At 39.6% G+C, this 18,150-nt stretch overlaps 1 protein-coding gene across 15 annotated transcripts in view; it reads left to right on the forward strand.

Moving 5' to 3' along the window:
• RBMS3 (RNA binding motif single stranded interacting protein 3) overlaps positions 1–18,150 on the forward strand; it is a 1,606,934-nt gene that overhangs the window by 805,145 nt on the left and 783,639 nt on the right. For 8 of the 15 annotated variants that reach the window (XM_062215519.1, XM_062215577.1, XM_062215548.1 and 5 more), the window contains exon 1: positions 2–810. The exons of 5 other annotated variants lie outside the window; for them this stretch is intronic. In XM_062215519.1, the coding sequence (XP_062071503.1) occupies positions 736–810 (75 nt within the window). In that variant the 5' untranslated portion in view covers positions 2–735. Of the gene's footprint in view, position 1; positions 811–5,944; positions 6,019–6,374; positions 6,397–18,150 lie in introns of those variants that run through there. 2 more of the 15 variants (XM_062215630.1, XM_062215649.1) reach the window with 2 other exon arrangements.

Genomic DNA, 18,150 nt, shown 5'->3' on the forward strand with positions numbered 1-18,150 from the left:
CTCCCTGGAGAGGCTCTCTTGGTTCCACCCACCGGCTGGAAGGAGGGGAAGTGAATGAAAGGACAGGACAAGCCCCGAACACCATGTCACTCTGGGAGGGAGACAGCAGCAACTAAGCTGTGCAAGGTTTTTTTTTTTTTTCCTTTTTTTTTCTTTTTCCCCTTTCTTTTTCTTTCTTTCTTTTTTTTTTCCTTGTTTCTTTCCCTTCTTTCTCTTTCTTGTTTTTGTTTCCTTCTTTTTCTTTAAGGTGGGGGAAGAGACAAACAGGAGACAGGAAGCAGATCTTGAAGAATTCGGAGTTGTGCTAAAAGGACTTTGATTTTTTTTTTTTCCCTCTTACAAACGCTGGCAATTGACATCACTACAGCTTGGTTAGAGAGGAAACTGCCTCATCCCAAGTGGAGCCCGGCAGCTCGGAGAAGCCAGGCAAGATCCGGGAGGCTGTGTGTGCCTTTTTTTTTTTTTTTCCTACAGATTCCACTCCCCACCTTTTCTTTGGTTGGTTTTTTTTATTTTTATTTTATTTTTTTTAATTTTTGGGGTGTGTGTGTTTTTGTTGTTGCTGCTGTTTTTTTCAAATTCTTGCTGTGTCGGAACTAGCGAGCAGTGGAGTCTCCGAAGCCTCCCCAGTCATCCGGACTGTCAGGAATAGTGGTTTGAGAGGAAGCTCGCTCGGCCTGGGGCACTAGACCCTGTCATCCAGTTCCCTGCCTCGGAGACTAAGATTCCAGCTACATGGGCAAACGCCTGGATCAGCCACAAATGTACCCCCAGTACACTTACTTCTACCCTCATTATCTCCAAACCAAGGTACGGCTCGACCACGGTCTGGCAGTCAGGGTGCTTGTCCTGCACTTGGGATGGGGAGCAGACAGAGGCGGGCGATCCCGCAGCCCCCACCCCCATCACCTCTTTCGGCTCTGTGGAAATTGGTAGCATACCAATGGAGTGAACCAGGCAGAGGGAGACAGGAGAAGAAAGCTCAGACCAGGAATCGCGGCTCTCTTTTTCAGGAGAGATCTTAGTTTCGCTGGAGTTCCTTTGTTGTTATTTGACAGCATGAGTGCTGCTGACATCCAAAGTCCTCTGCGGACCGGCAGGTTTTTTTGTTTGTTTGGTATTTTTTTTTTTTAAGCAGGGAGCTCACAACAGTGGTTCTCAGGCACAAGAATATAATTTAAGGGGCTTTTTTTTTTTTTTCTGGTGAGCTGGTCTTTGTTTTGTGGCTTTCAACGGGTTTTTCCCACTAGATGGAACAAGCCAGGCTGGGGGCAACACAAACTTTTAATCGCTCAGTATAGAATGGAGAAAGGGTGAGGGGGGCTGGAGGGCACCTACCGAAGTCTCTGAGAGTTTGTTTGGGTGACTAGTTTATTTTCTACTTGCCGGAGCTGTTTTATTTTATATTGAGCATGGGCACGAGGCTAGTGACTGAATTAGCCAAATACAATAGGTATTCTTGACTTTTGTAAGCTCTATTCCTCGGCGTTAGTTGCCATCAGGAGGCCTGGGTCTGAAAAAGGAATGAGATGTAACTGATAATAATTGGACTTGAACTGGTTAAATACTTCAGGCTTGCTGTGTGTGTGCTCAAGTGGTCATTAGGGCCCCAGAGGCCAGCCCACATAACGAAGCAGTGGGCACTGCCAATGCTGAACTTTATCCTCATGTTAAGGCACCAAGACTCACAGGTGTGAAATCACTGCTCCAATTTGTCACCTAAATTGGACTTGATTTTGGAGGAAACATGTTGGTAGAGTTAATTGCCCGGAGCACATGGATGGTATTATTTTGTATTGCTTTAGCCAGACCCTACAGTGCCAGAGAGATCTGTGCTGTCACCAGGCTCACTGATGTGATTAGGGTTCGGTCATTCATGCTGTAGTTACCTCCTACCTATTCTGTCTCGTCAAACAGCGCCTACTTGTAAACCAGACTGGGTAACAGACTTTCAGGATGCTATTAAAGATTGTTGCTTTTCCCCCCTTTCTTTCTCAGTGGTTCTATGATCCACCTTGTCCCTGCAAGGTCGACTCACATTGCTTTTTGCCTTTGTGAGCATTTAGTTTGTGCTGCTGCTGCTTAAATAGACCAGCTCTCTTGCTAGGTGCCTTGAGTTTAACTCTTTGGAGGAGTGGGTAGAGACTGCTGTTTGCTATTCCTCAAGGAAGCAGCCATGCAAGGACACATTCAGAGGGGACAATTTACAGTCATTCTTCATCCCCCAAAGAAACAAAAACAATAAACTCAAGGGTTACAAGAAAAATATCGGACATCCCATCCCTTTTACTCATCTGACTAAATTTTTCCAAATGTTCCAAAAATCATGCTTTGTGTTTGCTCCTTATTTTCTACTGTGGTGTCTATTCAGAAAAGAAACTTCAGATGGAAATGAATGAAATCATTGTTTTGCTGCCTGAGATTACTAGCAGGAAATAATGCCGTGCATACTGTATCAAAGGTGCAGGGTATTGGATGGACTGCACTGGTAGAAAGGGTGTGTGTGTGTGTGTGTGTGTTTGATCGAGGTAAGCAGGGGAATGGTGAGTGAAAAAGAGGAGAGCCTGAAAAATAGAGAGGGAGTTTATGAAAGTCTGTTTTAGGGTCCTATGTAGTTCAGTGTTGTGTAGACAGGCGGCATCTGGATCTTGTTACTTTTAAGCTAGCCAAAGCCATCAACTTCTGGGACATTTTTAAAGAAGTTAGATTCATTAGACATCCTGAACTGATACTCAGGTAACCAGACCAGGGCAGTGGGGAGTAGAAGGCACACTGGCTATCATGGTAGTTCATATGGATTATCATGTGAAATTTTGACAGAGCTGTGACGTTGCTGAATGTTGTCGAGGTTACTATGAAATGACAGTCATTAATAACATTTCTCATGGCTGAAGTTGTGAAAATTTGCCCTGTTTTAAAACTTGGGTATGGGGAGGGGGAGAGAGAGAGAGAAAGAGAGAGAGGGCCAACATGTTGAAATGTTGGTGCTCTCTGGAAGAGTTCATACCACACAACAGAGCCCTATCATTCCCCAGCCTAACAGGAAAGCAGCTAGGTTATTTCCGTTATTATCACCTTTGCCCCTTCTACATTTATATCTCCAAATATAATTTGTTATAATCTTAAAGGAAGTACATGCTGCTTATGTTTATTTGGTTAAGGCCGAGTGGAATTCATAAAATCTGCTGTTCCAGCCTTGGCTTGTAGTTTCAATCCAATTTTAAAATCACAGCTATTTAAAATGATGCCAATACATAAAGAATACTTATGGTTGATAAAAATAGAATTTTGTGATTGATCAAAATCATATTCTGATGATATCATACCTAAAGTTGTCTAAATTCATATGTTTTGTTTCCCTATCCATAAGAATAACTTGTAGACATTAGCTTTGGAGGAGACATCTTCTTGGGATTTAAAGAATTGAAATGCTTATTATTGTGTTCATTCAGAGACTGTAAGAACATTGAACTCTTTCCATAAATGTGTGTTATACACTGCTGTCATTTTCTTATGATGAAAATAATTTAAAAATAAATGCTCCCCCTTCCCTTCAATGCATAGTAAAGTCTTAGAGCAACTTTATTCACTTTCCTGCCTTCTCTGCTCCAATTATTTCCCCTGACATTGGAGACAATCTCTCCACTTTGCTTCTTAAAAATATAGAAATAAGATATTTATGCTGGATTTCTTTGAATAATTTTCCAAAATGTCTAGAATTTTTTATAGGAGAAAAATATACATGTAAGTTAAGTGAGATAAAAACCCACTGACTGACTTGTAGCGATCATTTCTAGCAATGCTGTTATAGTTTGCTCACTTTTCCACATCTTACATTTTAAACAGATGTTACCGGTTCTCATTTTGAATAATATTTTTCCTCCCCAAAGAAACAGTCTCAAGAAGGAGCATTGCTTTTGGCTAGGGAATAATGAAGAGATCTTAGTGATATGTGAAATTTAAATAAGAGATGTGTGCAGATTTTTTTAAAGAAGTTTATCAAAGCAGATTTGCTATTTGGAAGGCCATGCAGCACAATAATTGCATTTTAGGCCCAAGAAATAGTTCATTAGCTTAATAATATAAAAATGGTGTTGAATGAGTCATAACCTAACATTTTTTAAGTATTTTTTTTTTGCAGTTCATCCACACACACACACACACATACAAAATCTCAACCTGTTGCTGTTGGATTAAGGGATCCAAGGTGAATTTCATTCTGAATTTGAGCTACTGTGGGAGATTTTCTTGAACAAGCAAATTTACAAAGGCTAAACGTGATCACAGCCGTGTGAATTGATATTTTGCAGTTCAGGAATTGATATTTCTCTCAAATGTGATATTTGGAAAAACCCTAGTTATTTTCATAAAACTTAAAGAAAAATCACACACATCCAGTTTCTGCTTTCTAACGGTTCACCGTGTTTTGACCAATCCAGGCAAGGTTTTAATCACATTGCTCTGACATCAGTGGACCCGTTCCCTTCCTTGGCCCTCAGACTCCTAGAAGGTCTTAGAAAACAGGCTGTAGACCAGGGGATCCTCCCGGAGTTCCTCTGGCTGGTGGTCTTCAGATGGTGTTCAAGCCTGGAGTGAAGAAGAGATCAGGGCTAAGGAGCCATTCATCAGCTGCACACTGGTCCCAGACTGAGTTTTCGACCTTCTGCAGCCTGGACGGCCACGCACTTCCTAAAGGCTAGCTGGAGCCTAGTGGCTTGTGCCTTGCAATGCCTTTGCAAACACAAGAAGTAAGTAGGCAGAGGTGAAGGCACAGAGGATATTCCTAAAGCTGTGAAGTACAGCTCCTTCAAAAGCAAAACAAAACAAGCCCTTCACACACTCCTTACACATGAAAATGTAGAAAGTCTTGCAGAGGGTGGAATGAGTCTAGAATTTCCTTAGTACTTCCTGCCGCAGATTTGCATTGATAGCTGGAGTTGGTAACTTGCCAATTGTTTTAAAACAGCCTTGAACACTCCCAAGTTCTGTTTTCCTTTGGAAGTCTGAAACATACAAAACTGGTTTTCTAAAAATCTTCCGGGATAGCATTTTTAGGTACAACTCCAAATATTTTCTTTCACTTCAGGGGAGAGATATGATACCTGAAACTATGATAAATCTCGTTTGTTCCATTTTAGAGTGTATAGAATTTTAATTGGCAGTAAATAAGACATAAATAGAAACAAGGGGCCACCCTCCCATTTATTTTTTCCTTCGTGCCCCCAAATTGTTATTATCAGTGTGACTGCCCATAGTTTGAAGGGGTATTTCCTGGTTTTTCAAGTATGTAGATACTATTTTCACAACATTGCATTTGTTGCCTACTTGAAAACAACAAAACTGCACAAAGTTCATTTTCATTGTCCAGAGCAAGCCCACACTAAGAGGAACACGATGCCTATTTTGACATTATCTTCCTAAAACATTTTCCTTTCACTTTCTCCCAACATGGGAAAAAGTAACTCAGAGGATTATAAAACCAAGCTATTTCTATCAAGTAATAACATTTGAAGGCTGGGAGCAGGAGCAATTTGCTGGGGGCAGGGGGACACAAAAATGGAGAAGGGAGGATGCAAGTTCAGGCCAGGTCCCTCTGTCTTCAGTTATTCTAGAAAGGTTTGCTTTTGCACTAATGTGATTTTACACAGTCCTTTCTGACGTTATCAGTCTTCTTGGCCGAGGGGATGCGCCATCACAATTATGGCCATGTCACATTCAAAGAAAACAGTCTTTTTTCCTTTAAAAGCAAACTTTTTTTTTTTTTTTTTGGTGTCAAACTTTTAATTCAGAGTAAATGGTTGATGTTTATTCGAAATTGGCTTCAAGTGTGACATTAAAATTGTTTTGTAACAGGCCCATAATCCACAGCTGTGTGTGATTAAATAGTGTAATATCAAAAGCATGTGAGAATAGACCTTTTTATGCTATAGCTGTTGTACAGCAAGAGCGCAGAGGGAGCTGACGGGACACGAAGAGCAAACACGCATTCCTGGGTTGTTCTGCATATGTGGAGGCCAGGTGCCACTATTTGTTGCAGTAGTGGGGAAATGTTGGACTATTTTGGATGTGCTTAAAAAACACGCTTTCTGAAAATGGAAACAGGCATAATACGGATTTTTAAAAGAGCAACATAGAGTGGATCATGCTCTTTGATGAGAAAGCACACAGGTCCTCAAGGGATCGGAAACCCACGCAAACAGAAAAGAGCGGAGTTCTGCCTGGGAGGGGCACACACTCACAACGCGAAGTGAATTTCTCATTTCTAATTTGAAATTATAAGCATTTTCTTTTTTGTCTTTCCTACTTTAATCTCTGGAATGATTGTTAGAAAACCTTCAGCACTCTTGCTCCTAGATGAAGGGTGGTAGGTAATGTGGCTCAGCAACCTGGAGACAGGTAAAAGGTATTTGGAAATACGACATTTGGCTTTGTGACTATTGCTGTTTAGCTGTCAGGGTTAAACATTGCAAAGTTACATAAATACTCACAGCTTTTGCTTCTATTTCTTTGTCAGAGATGTTATAGTGAAGAAATCACTGCTTATTATGTGATGCTTTAGCTATAGTGTCTAGTTATAATATCTAATATGTTATCTATAATAAATTAATTATAATAAATTTAGGATTTATTAGCAAGTGATTGATTTTAGGGCCATGAAAAAGTCTAAGGAGTTGGCTGTTGGTTTTCAGATTTCAAATGTTAAATGCTTGAGAGTAATTTTGAAAAGAAAAAGAGTGGGGTAGAAAGAGGTGAGGTGAGTTGAATTTTGTTTTTGTTTTTCATTTTTCTTTCAGGTTGATGTTGGCATAGAATTTGTTCACATTTTAGAAATATTGCTTTCCCATGTAGGTTTATTGGAGAGGAAATATATGCCATGTGGAATCAAATACATGAATAAAATTTTGGTAATTCAAAACTCCAATTTTTAATAGATATAAAATGTCAAGAGTATGGGAAATAAAGGATAAGATATGGATCCTGTTTTTATTTGGGGAAAACTCTGTAAGTCTGTACGCTGGTGTCTGGGTCAGGTCCAGTCACTAATATTCTTTCAAGGCTTAACATTTGTGACTTTTGCTTTGGGATGGCCGAGACTGTTTTAGTATCTCAGTAGTCATGGCAGGTGACCTTGGTTTTGTGACACTCTTGAGTTTTTGTTTGCTTTCTGGAGAGTACATCAAATGCTGCTTTACCCACTGTCTGGTGATCTGAAAAATGGAACTCTGTGCATCCTTGGCCGCTTCTAAGCCCAGCGAGGATGGAAACACATCCATCACTTGGGAGTGGGTGGAGAACGGTTCTCATGGGTGGGACAAAATGACAGGCATCATTTAATCATTATTACTGGCTTTTTGTGGTGCTGAAAGTTTTCTCCTTTGAGTGGGTAAAATTAGGGCTTCTCCAAAGGCTTAATATTGGCACTGTCATGCTATACTTCTCATTTAACTTCCTCTCTATAGGTGGTAGAAGAGCCCACTGGTTATCCATGTTTGGTGGAACCAGATGAGTTTGTGAAGTTAATTAGGACTGCCACAATAACACTGAAAACTCTAGTCTCAGAACTGAATAAAGAGGCTCATAGAAATGCAGAAATATCCTCTGATAGATGGAATATTATTTTGACTGCAGCTTGAAAAACTTACAAATCCCTGTATCTCCGTGTAGTAACCTTGAAAACATGGAAATAAAATACCCTAGTTAGTATAGTATGTGATATTTTGTGAAGGAAATAATAATGTCTCAGTGGCATATGAACAATAATGCTGTCTTTTGCTCCTTTTCTTACTAGATACTTTTATTTACCCGAAAGTCCTTGTAAGATGAATTAATGAAATAAATGGCATATAATGTCCAATTTTTTTAAAATCAATTAAACTCAGAAAATCACATGTTGTTTTCATAGAATTTAGTGCATAAATTGCTGTGGTGCTTGATGCAATTCCTCATGTAATTATGTATTTGGAGCATAAGACAGAGAACCCAATTCTTTGGGAACATCTTGTATTTTTATTCATACTCAACCATGTTTTGTTTGCCTATCTGTGAAATGGATGCGACATCCCCTAATCCCCACGATACATTTCAATGGCCACTGCTGATCACTTCAGAGAAGTGCCATCCATAAATAAACAGCAATGTTATCACTTCTGAAGCCCCAATGCCTACTTTTATTTACTTTGTTACAACCACCACTTTGAAAGGGCCAGTGTGTCAATCTTGCACAGCAAAGGATTCAAGAACTCCATAGATGTGTCAACAGACATCTCTACATGCTAGAGCCTAGGCCTTCACCTAGGAAGAATTAAAAGTCATGCTGATTAAGAACATTTATTGGTAAAGGAAACGTCTTCAGTATACACCAAATGGTTTAAACTGGAACTGTGCACTCAGGAGTTAGTGTCTGGAGCTCAGGTTTTCACTATAGATGCAAGAAAAAAAAAAAAAGTGTGCCCACATACTTTGATTGTGGCAGCCAAGACTCAATCCAAGAATGCATGGGGTGAAAAAGGAATCAAATATATCCATAGAAAAAGACTTAAAGGAAATATACCAACTTTTCAAGTGCAATAAGCTGAAAGAGAATGGAACCCCACATTTTGTTTTATGAATGATAAACAAATATAAAAACTAGATAGACTACATAAATAGTCAAGGTAACTCTGACGGTGCCCTTTCCTGTTATGTGGAAAGTAAGGAATAATTGAAGCAAACGATATCTAACAATATTCTCGCTATTGATAGTCACAGTTTTAGGAACTCATTTTTAATTCAGAATTAACTTTCCAGTCATTACACTGTGGGATTAAGAAATTGGTTTGTGTTGCACTCAATATGCTAGGGACAGATGCTCTTTTGCTTATCACATTCTTAGGGAATTTGAAAAGAATGCAATTCTGATGTTCTTTTTCTCAGTTGATTCCGAAAAATTAACCACTGCCCTCCAACTTGTTGTTTACCTGCTGTAGACAACCTGGCTTCACATTAGCTATGGAAGTTTTGGAAAACACACACACACACACACACAAGCCAGATGGAATAGATCAGTAAACATGAGAGGATTTTTTCCAGGTTCTTTGACTTCCGTTAAAACTTGGGGAAATGTAGGGTCATTTTAAGACCTCTATATCTTCTAGTCTCTTTTGGAAGCCTCCCTTCTACATCCAAATAAATACATTAAATAGTACTAACATTCCACATGAAATGTAACTTTGTGGCAACAAAATATTGCAAGAGACTTTATAATTTTGCTTCTGAAACTCTGAGTTCACATAAGTGCATTTTATTTATGTGTGCTTGGGGAATTTGGGGACATCATATTGCATAAGTCAATGTTCTTGCAAATTGAAAAAAATGTCTAATCTACAAGTCTTGTTGAGGTTCAAAGAGATTATTAGAAGTCTAAAAGGAATAATTAATAGAGCTGACAATGCATTATGGTTTTAGATATGCAAAAAGTGTTTATTAATTTTTGTTTGGCTCTTCTCTTTATGATTTAGAGGGAATGTATTTTTCTTATCATACCTGTGTTTTTGTTGGTTTCTAAAATGGTCAGAAAATCTAAAAAGCTAGCCATGTGTCTCACTAATGTGGTCTTGTGCCTTTCAATATATCTCTGTATTTTAGTAATTTCAAATTTCTGGGGAGGGACATGTGGTAGAACTGCACAGCATATCGGAAAATGTCATTAACATTCTTTGGCTAAAATATCTCAAAAGCAGACACATTAGATTGACCTTTGGCAGTGAGAGCAACTGGGAGTTCCAAGTCTGGGTGCCAGGTTCACAGATTTTTCATTGCATAATTAGTGGAATTGTTTACCAGAGACCAAACTTGAATGTAACAGGTGTTTCCCTGGGCCCCCAGCTTACGGGGTAGAGGCAAGAGGCAAATCAATGACACAATACTTATGCTGTGGCATAATCCTTTTAATTCTTCTGTGTCAAGCTAGAGTTGTGGATTTTTACGTCCATTCAAACTGCCACTTCTGCTTGTTCCCTGTTTTCCATGGTTATTCACCTAGGATAATTTCTCTTGGTGTCCAGAGGTCTCTAAGGGACCTAGAAAGTCCATGTGTCTCTTCAAGAATGCACGGCTCCACATATATACACACTCCACCCAGACATGCCCTCACTGTCACAAGTGGTTGGGCTCCCTGAACACTGCTTTTCCAGTCTTCAGCCTAATGTGCTGAGTTCCTTTATTTTAATGTTCACTGCAGTATTGTAAGAAAATCAGAATCTCAAGTCCTCACATGGCCGCCTCCTCCCATCTGTATCAAGAGGGACTCTTTTGCCTCGTGTTAGCTCCATGCGTACCTTCATATCTGAAACATAACTTTTCCCATCTAGAAGGCCGTCCTCTGTCATGATGACTGCATGTTTTGTTCCTCCGCCTAATTATTGAATGTTTCTTCCTAGCTTTCTCACCAGATCTCACTGAATACTAGCAGCAGAGTCAATGCAGCTTTGATTTGCCTTTCTTAACATGTAACACACACACATACATACACACACACAAAGACCCCACAGTCCTGAAAACTGACTTTCTCAGAAGCTAAAAGACTTCAGAAAAATATAAAAATATGGAGGGGCAAGGTGGTCTTAATGAGACACATGCTTTCTCACCATTTCTTATAAAATGTTTTACTGCTAGCTGGTTGCACAAACGGGAATGAGTCTTACTAAACTATTTGACTGGTATTTTTTACTTTTTGTCAAAATAGCAGTGTCTTCCCATGATCTGAGACATGTTGACAGTGTATTGTATCTTCTAACTAAGATTCAGAAATCTTGCTGATTGATTGATTTAAATTTTCCCCAAATAATATCATAATAGTTGTTTCTACTGTGGAGGGTCTAATGATCCCCAAAGCATTTAGTGATGAGGCTGTCAATAGAACAGTAGAAAAGGAAAAGATGACAGCTCTACAAATTTAATTTAATCAGTGAATTATGAGATGCACCAAAAAAGATAAAACCAAGAGAAGAAGCAGAAAGCAGAAAGGCTAAGGGCATCAGGTCTTAATTCACTTTTTAGAATTTCTGGAATTTGATAATTGTTTTCCTTTCAAAAGGCAAAGGATGAGATCCATTTGGCATTGAAAAGAGTTTAAGAGAAACATCTTTGGGAAAAACTTTAATCTGAAGATATCACTGATATGAAAGAGCCATGTAGATGGGACTTTTCCAGTTTTAGTCTTACGAAAAAGTTAATGTTTATCTGTACAATTAGTATTTTGCATTTGTTTTCCATATGTCACAGCAACCAGTAAAGTCCAGCACTTGAATTGTTGTTTTGACTTGATCATCAGTCATTCTTAGGAAAAAACTGGATGAAAATCTTATGGATACCTTGGTTTGGAAATAAGACTATTTTCCTCAATCTTTGAAATCAAGTTTTAACATGTGTTTTGGCACTACTGTTCATAACATGCTCATATAAATTCTGTAAATGCTCAAAAATATCGTGAATGATGCTATTGTTCTCTGTAGAGAGGATGCCATTAGCTATGAAGCCAGGAAAGATATATAGGGTGAGAGTCACACAATGCTAACTGTTACTCAGACAACAGTGATGCTGGAGGACCTCTCGTGCCTGTGGACCCAAGGAGCAGGTGCGTGAGCAAATGTTCCTACTTGCTCTGGACTCTCAGTACAAGCATGTGTTAGGAAGGTGGAGCCTAGTGAAAGAATGTCTAGATTTCCACGTAGTCCAAGAAAGTCTTGATTTATGGTTGTTATTTCTCATAGTCCTTCTTGTCTGCCAACTTCTCTGTCCTCGCTTCTCCATCAGTATTCCCCTTAGGATGCCTGTCTGATGCGACCTTGCTTTTCCATGGCACCTTCTGTGTCTTCCTGCATTTCCATGGGCTAATGCTTCTGTTTCTGCGTCAGAGCTTCTATTCCCTTGACCTTTGTGCTGACCATTTTGTTCCTATTCTCCATTTTTCTGCTGTAAATTTGCTTTCTTTGCCTCCCTGCCCTCTAGTCCTAACCTTGTGGATCCTTACTTTTGTTTCTCTCATTCTCAGTCTTTTCCTGTCTTATTTTTAATTATTCTTTTGTTCTTTTAATTTCTTCCTAATGCACTGGGGAGTTGGGTTTTGATTTTCCTCTATTGTATTTGGTTGTACATTTACTTCTGGCTCTTTGAGCTTACGTGTAGTCTGCAGGACCACATCTGTTTCGGAGTTGCTCTGTGAGCATTCTGAGAGCTAGGACCACAGAATACCTTTGCAGTATTGAGTAGAGTGCGGGAAGCAGACTGAAGTCATAATCAAAGGTTTCCAGAATGAAGTCATTTATCTCATTCTATGTGTCTTGTATAGTACTGTGTTGCTGAAGGCAATGCATTTTTATTTTAGTTTGTAAATGTTTATTTATTTATTTGAAAGGCAGAGTGACAGAGAGAGAGGGAAAGACAGAGAAGAGAGAGAAATCCTCCATCTGCTGATTCAATACCCAAATGCCCACAACATTTGGGGCTGGGCCAGTTCAATGCCAGGGAGCAGGAATTGCATCTGCGACTCCTATGTGGGTATCAGAAACCCAAGTACTTTGGTCATCATCTGCTCCCTTCCAGGGTGTGCATTAGTAGGAAACTGGATCAGAAGCACAGAGTAGCTAGCTAGATTCTAACCGGCAGATATGGGATGTGGGTGCTGCAGGTGGCAGCTTGAGCCTCTGTGCTGCAATGCCCATCCCTGAGAATGTGTTTTTATACCAGAGCTACTTAACGTCACATTCACCTCCATGATGCTTTATGTGAAAAGACATTCTGTGTGCCAGAAATAAGCCCTAGTACAGAGTGCATCATTCTGTGCCCACACTGATGCAGTCTCACGTTACTCTAACTTTTTCCCAAGAAAAAAGTGAGTCCCCAGGCTAGGAACCCTGGGGCTCTTGGCTGGAATTGGGTTACATCCCTAGTTAAAGGCATATAGCAGAAGATGGACTAAGCCAGAAACCATAATAGAAAAACAAAGCCCCAGAAAGCAAGAAAAGAAGAAAAAAGCTCCATAATGCTGCATTCCAAGACACTGGCAGGAGAGAGAGGGAACACATGTGCCAATCCAGGGAGGGGCAGAAGTGGAGTTGAAAGACAAAGTAGCCAGGATTTAGAGCTCAGGGATGAGAATAAGCAAGTAGGTCAGAGCTAAATGGTAGTGATGGTGGTTTGGAGAGGATTTGAGAGGCAATTCCTGAGCAATTGCCAAGAATATCAGCCTTTATATGTGGCTTCCTTTCATGGGTTGGCAGAAAATTGAAGCTATCAGGATGTGAACTTAGCTTAAAGGGCTAGGAGATGGGCTGAGTGTTAGGCCCATCTTTTTGTCAGTTTTAATCATTCAAAATTCAGCGTCTTTCATGAAAGAGTCATGTATTAACCACCCATTCCATATCCTGTTGGCAACAATACCCTGATGGCTTTCTTAACTCAGAATTTTGGAGACTTCAAGGATCTAGTGAGAATGACAGAATTCCCATTTGGAAAGAGAACCTGGCACACTTTCCCTATACAATTAACTAAGCAGGTATAAAGAAATGTCTAAAAGTGATGAGAACTGATATAAGATGGGATTCTGATACAAATTTCAAGGCCTTATTCACTCAGGAATATATAAAATCAATAACCTGATTGTGGCGAAGAAAACAAACTGATTTTGGTTTGGACTTGTCTCAGTTTTTCCAAGTTGTGCTAAATCTCTAATGTTTGTTCTGAAATTTATTTTCTCTATCATATTTTATTGTGTAGAGACCCTTATTTCCATTTATAGGAAACATAGTTTCTATAGGAATAATTCCTCTAAATTAAACAAGTTTTTGTGTTACAAACTATCACATATTTTGTACATTAGAGGAACGATTCAAGATACATAGTGAAATTGTTCATAATCTCCCTCACCACACCAAGTGAGTCATCATGAACTCTGAGAGAACCAGTATTAATGGGCAGGTGTATATCCTTTTACAGCATTCTCTATGCTCATGCAAACATGCAATCAACATGGAATCACACTGTGCAGGTCTCAGCAGCTTTTTTTTTCAGTGTCACCAAGCAATTAGATCTTTCTATGTCTTATTGTCAGTGTAATTGTTCCTGTTGTGTTTGTACCTCATTTTATGCAATAAATGTTGCTCATTAACAGGCTTGCATTTTATTGCCACTGATTTGCTATTATTAGTAATATTACAATATACAAACAAGGTACTCATTTAAATGCTGAAAATCAGGTTGATGATCTTCTAATTAGGTCTCTTTTTAAAAAGATTTATTTATTTGAAAGCAGAGTTACAGAGAGAGGAGAGAGAAAGAGAGAGAGAGAGAGAGAGAGAGAGAGAGAGAGAGAGAGAGAGAGGAAAGAGAGAGAGAGAGAGAGATCTTTCATCAACTGTTTCACTCCCCAAATGGCTGTGATGACCAGGGGTGGGCCAGGCCAAAGTCAGGAGTCAGGAGCTTTTTCTAGGTCTCCCTTGTGGGTGCAGGGGCCCATCTTCTGCTGCTTTTCTAGGTCCATTAGCAGGGAGCTGCATCAGAAGTAGAGCATCAGGATTTGAACCGGCACCCATGTAAGATACCAGAGATGCTGGCCATGGCTTAACCCGGCTGTGCCACAGTGGCGGCACCTAATTAGGTCTTATAAAACATTGAGGGACCAATGCTGTGGCTTAAAGGGTAAAGCCACTACCTGCAGTGCCACATCCCATATGGGCACCGGTTCAAGTCCCAGCTGCTCCACTTCTGATTCAGCTGCTTGCTAGTTCTCCTGTGGAAGCAATGGAGGATGGCCCCTGCACCCACATGGGAGACCTGGAAGAAGCTCCTGGCTTCTGGTTTCAGCCTGGCCCAGACCCGACCGTTGTGGCCATTTGGGGAGTGAATCATTAGATGGAAGATATTTCTCTCTGTCTCTCTTTCTCTCTCTCTGTAACTTTACCTTTCAAAATAAATAAGTAAATCTTAAAAAAAAAAGGCATTAAAAAATGGACCAAGCTTTTGCTTTAGTCATGTTTATTAAAAAAAAAAAAATTGAAAGGTGGACCTTTGGCTTGGGGAAGACCATTTCCCTTATCAGAGGGAGTACCTAGGGTCCATACTGGCCTCCTGCCTGTGGCTCTAGCTTCCTGCTTATGCAGACGTGGAGCCAATTAGTGATGGTTCAGATAATTACGTTCTTGACACCCAGGTGGAAGTCCTGGATTGACAGTCTGGTTCCCACTTTTAGCCCCAGTTAGGGGCCATTGTGGGCATTTTGTGAGTAAAGCAGTGTATGGAGCACGCTCGCTCTTGTTCTGTCTCTCTCTGTATCTTCCAATCAAATTTTAAAAGTTCTGAATGTTGCATTGATGAGTTGCGTATTACATGAAGGTTCACTTCTCTGTTTGGATTCCTAACCCAGAGTTTCTGCGGCCTGTGTGATTGTCCAGCGCCTTTGCGTTTTGCTGCCAAGGCTTATATTTTGCTCCCTTTGATGAGACACTTAACTTCCTGAGTCAGCTTTACCTGCTACGCCTCCGTGCTGGCCCTGCTGAACATTCTGTTTCTGATACTTAATTCTCTTTATACATTCATCCGTCACATCACTTAATGAGACGCTTCTGAAAAGTTTTATGTGTTTATTCAAAAGTCAGAGTGACAGAGGGAGAGACAGAAATCTTCCATCTGTTGGTTCACTCCTCACATGGCTGCAACAGCTGTGGCTGGCTGCAGGCAGGAGCCAGGAGCTCCATCCTGGCCTCTCACATGGGGGACAGGGGTCCAAGTGCTTGAGCCATCTTCCACTGCCTTTCCAGGAACATCAGTGGGAAGCTGAATCAGAAGTGTAAGCTATTGCTGAACCCCCTATGTTACAACACTGGCCCCGAACTTGCAAGGTTTGATGGCCAACTTTCACACACTCTGGAAGCTTAGGGATTTGTTCCTAAGAATCCTCAAAGGTGACTTTTTTTCTTTTGGTCTGATGTGCAAGATGAAGGAGGTATCTTGCTTTAACACACTAGGACTAAATTGATAGTTTTGCTTTTTATAACCAGAAAATTCATTATTTCTTATACATGATTAGAAATCACTGGTGTATAATACTTTATAATGTATTTGGTGCAAGTAGAATCATTTTAACAGAGTCCGTTAAAGGAATTTAATAATCAAAAGTGAAAACGGTACTTTGGTTCAGTGAAAAGACTCAGAGTATGTTAATAATGGCCCCTGAGGACCCAATATTTGATTCCACATATTGCTTTAGTGTCATTTCCCCTGAAACTACTTACCTTTCTTATATTTCAGTGTCCTGTTATTTCTTCTCATCAGGAAAATATTTAGTTATTTGGTAAGAATGTCTTGAGGATCAATATCAGACTACTAATGGTGTGTTTCAATGGGCTACAAAGAATGCCAATATATTAACATATTATGAAGGTGATAAAGCATAAATAAGAACCATTTACTCAAAGAGATTGTTATTAGTGATAATGGTAAGGAGAAGGCGGCTGACGGGCTTGTAATTGACTTGATACGTGAATACAATGGAATAGGATCCTTGTGATCGGGCAAATCAATGTTCTTCGTGGAAACATTTCTTTGCACTGCAATTGTGTTTCTCCAGCATCCATCTCTGCAATCAGCAGGCCTGAAATCACATAGAGATTTGCTTTCAATACCACTCATACTTCTTACATGAATTTTTTTTTTATTGCTGTTTTGTTTTGGAAAGCAGTGTGAGTCTCTTACAGCACTCTATAGAAAATTTACTCTGCAGCCTTGGGTGAATATATTGGAAAATTGTCTGGTTTTTGCATTGCTATATTTCACAGTACTTGTACTTTCTTCATTTAAGTTTGCAGGATGCCTTTTGTCCCTGAGAATAACTAAATTAGAGGGGACTAGAGGTGTCATTTTCCTGCAGTTAGCTTACGATTGTCAGCTCCTGCTTCCCCCGAGCAAAAGCTCATGTTTAAAAATGCTCTGAGTAAGGCCAGACCTGGCTCTGGCTGTGTATTGGGTTTTAAAATAGATCATTCTGTAAACTCTTCTGTGTAGGATGAAGGAGTTGAGTTGGTTGTAGTTTCTCTAGCTTAGTGTTGAGTGTCACCTGTCCTTCAAGCATGCTCACATTTAGCACAGCTAAACCTTCATTTTACCCTTTGGCTAAGTTTCCTCCAGTCCCTATAGTTACTCTCACTAAGCTCTTCATGTGCATTCCCAAGAGCATCTCCAAAGGTTTCATTCTGTTTGATTTTCCCAAACTTTGTCTTATGTGCTTAACACATATTATTTGAATTTTAGTAACACTTATTGATAAATATTTTTGGACCCTTAACCATTTTTTTTTTCCTCTTTTCTGCTTGCCTTCCAAGTGCCCAGGGAAGGGAATCCTTGTCTGATTCATGTTTGTACTGCTCTTAGCTTGTATAGCGTTGACTTGAACACAGTCAGTATCTACTAAGGAAGGAACAGATGCTCTTATTCTTTAGACACCTTTTTGTTGATTTTGTAGTCTTAAGAAAAGCTTACTAAAATCTGCTCTGTAGCTATCAGTGCTTCTCTTAGAGTTTGCTTTATTCTTTTTTTGACTAAAAAGCAATATTCCACTTTTAATTTCAAAGATATTCGCAAAAATATAGGAGAAAAAAGATTAGGGTAAAATTCACCTCAATGTGCCTAGTATTTTCTGAAAATGCTTATTTCATTTTTCTTAGTCATGTTTGCTCTCAAGTCAACATTTACATAATAAAATGCAGATATCTGAGTATATGTACCTACCCTACCATTTGCATATGTTTGGTCTGATGATATTTTATAAAAACAGTAAATAAGATTTTTCAGTGTTGTTGCAATATTGATCCATGATATCTTTAACCCTGTACTGTGCATAATCACAGTTTATTAAGAATGAGTTTGGTACCTGGCAAATTAGAATGTGAAATAAAACCTGTCAATCAATACATGTTTTTGGAGGTCTGCATTAGGTCAGCATTGTACAGGGTGGTTTGGACAGCCCGGAAGGAGGTTATAAAGTGTTTTTTTTGTCCTTCAGAAGTTGATAATTTATTTGAGAAAACAGAGATGACTCCTGGGACAAAGCAGAATAATTAAATGCTGGATCCTGCAACATTGACTTAAGTTGAAGAAAAAGGGCAAAGACTGATTGAG

This window comes from Lepus europaeus, chromosome 2 (genome assembly GCF_033115175.1).
Source record: "Lepus europaeus isolate LE1 chromosome 2, mLepTim1.pri, whole genome shotgun sequence".
NCBI classification, from domain to species: Eukaryota; Metazoa; Chordata; class Mammalia; order Lagomorpha; family Leporidae; genus Lepus; species Lepus europaeus.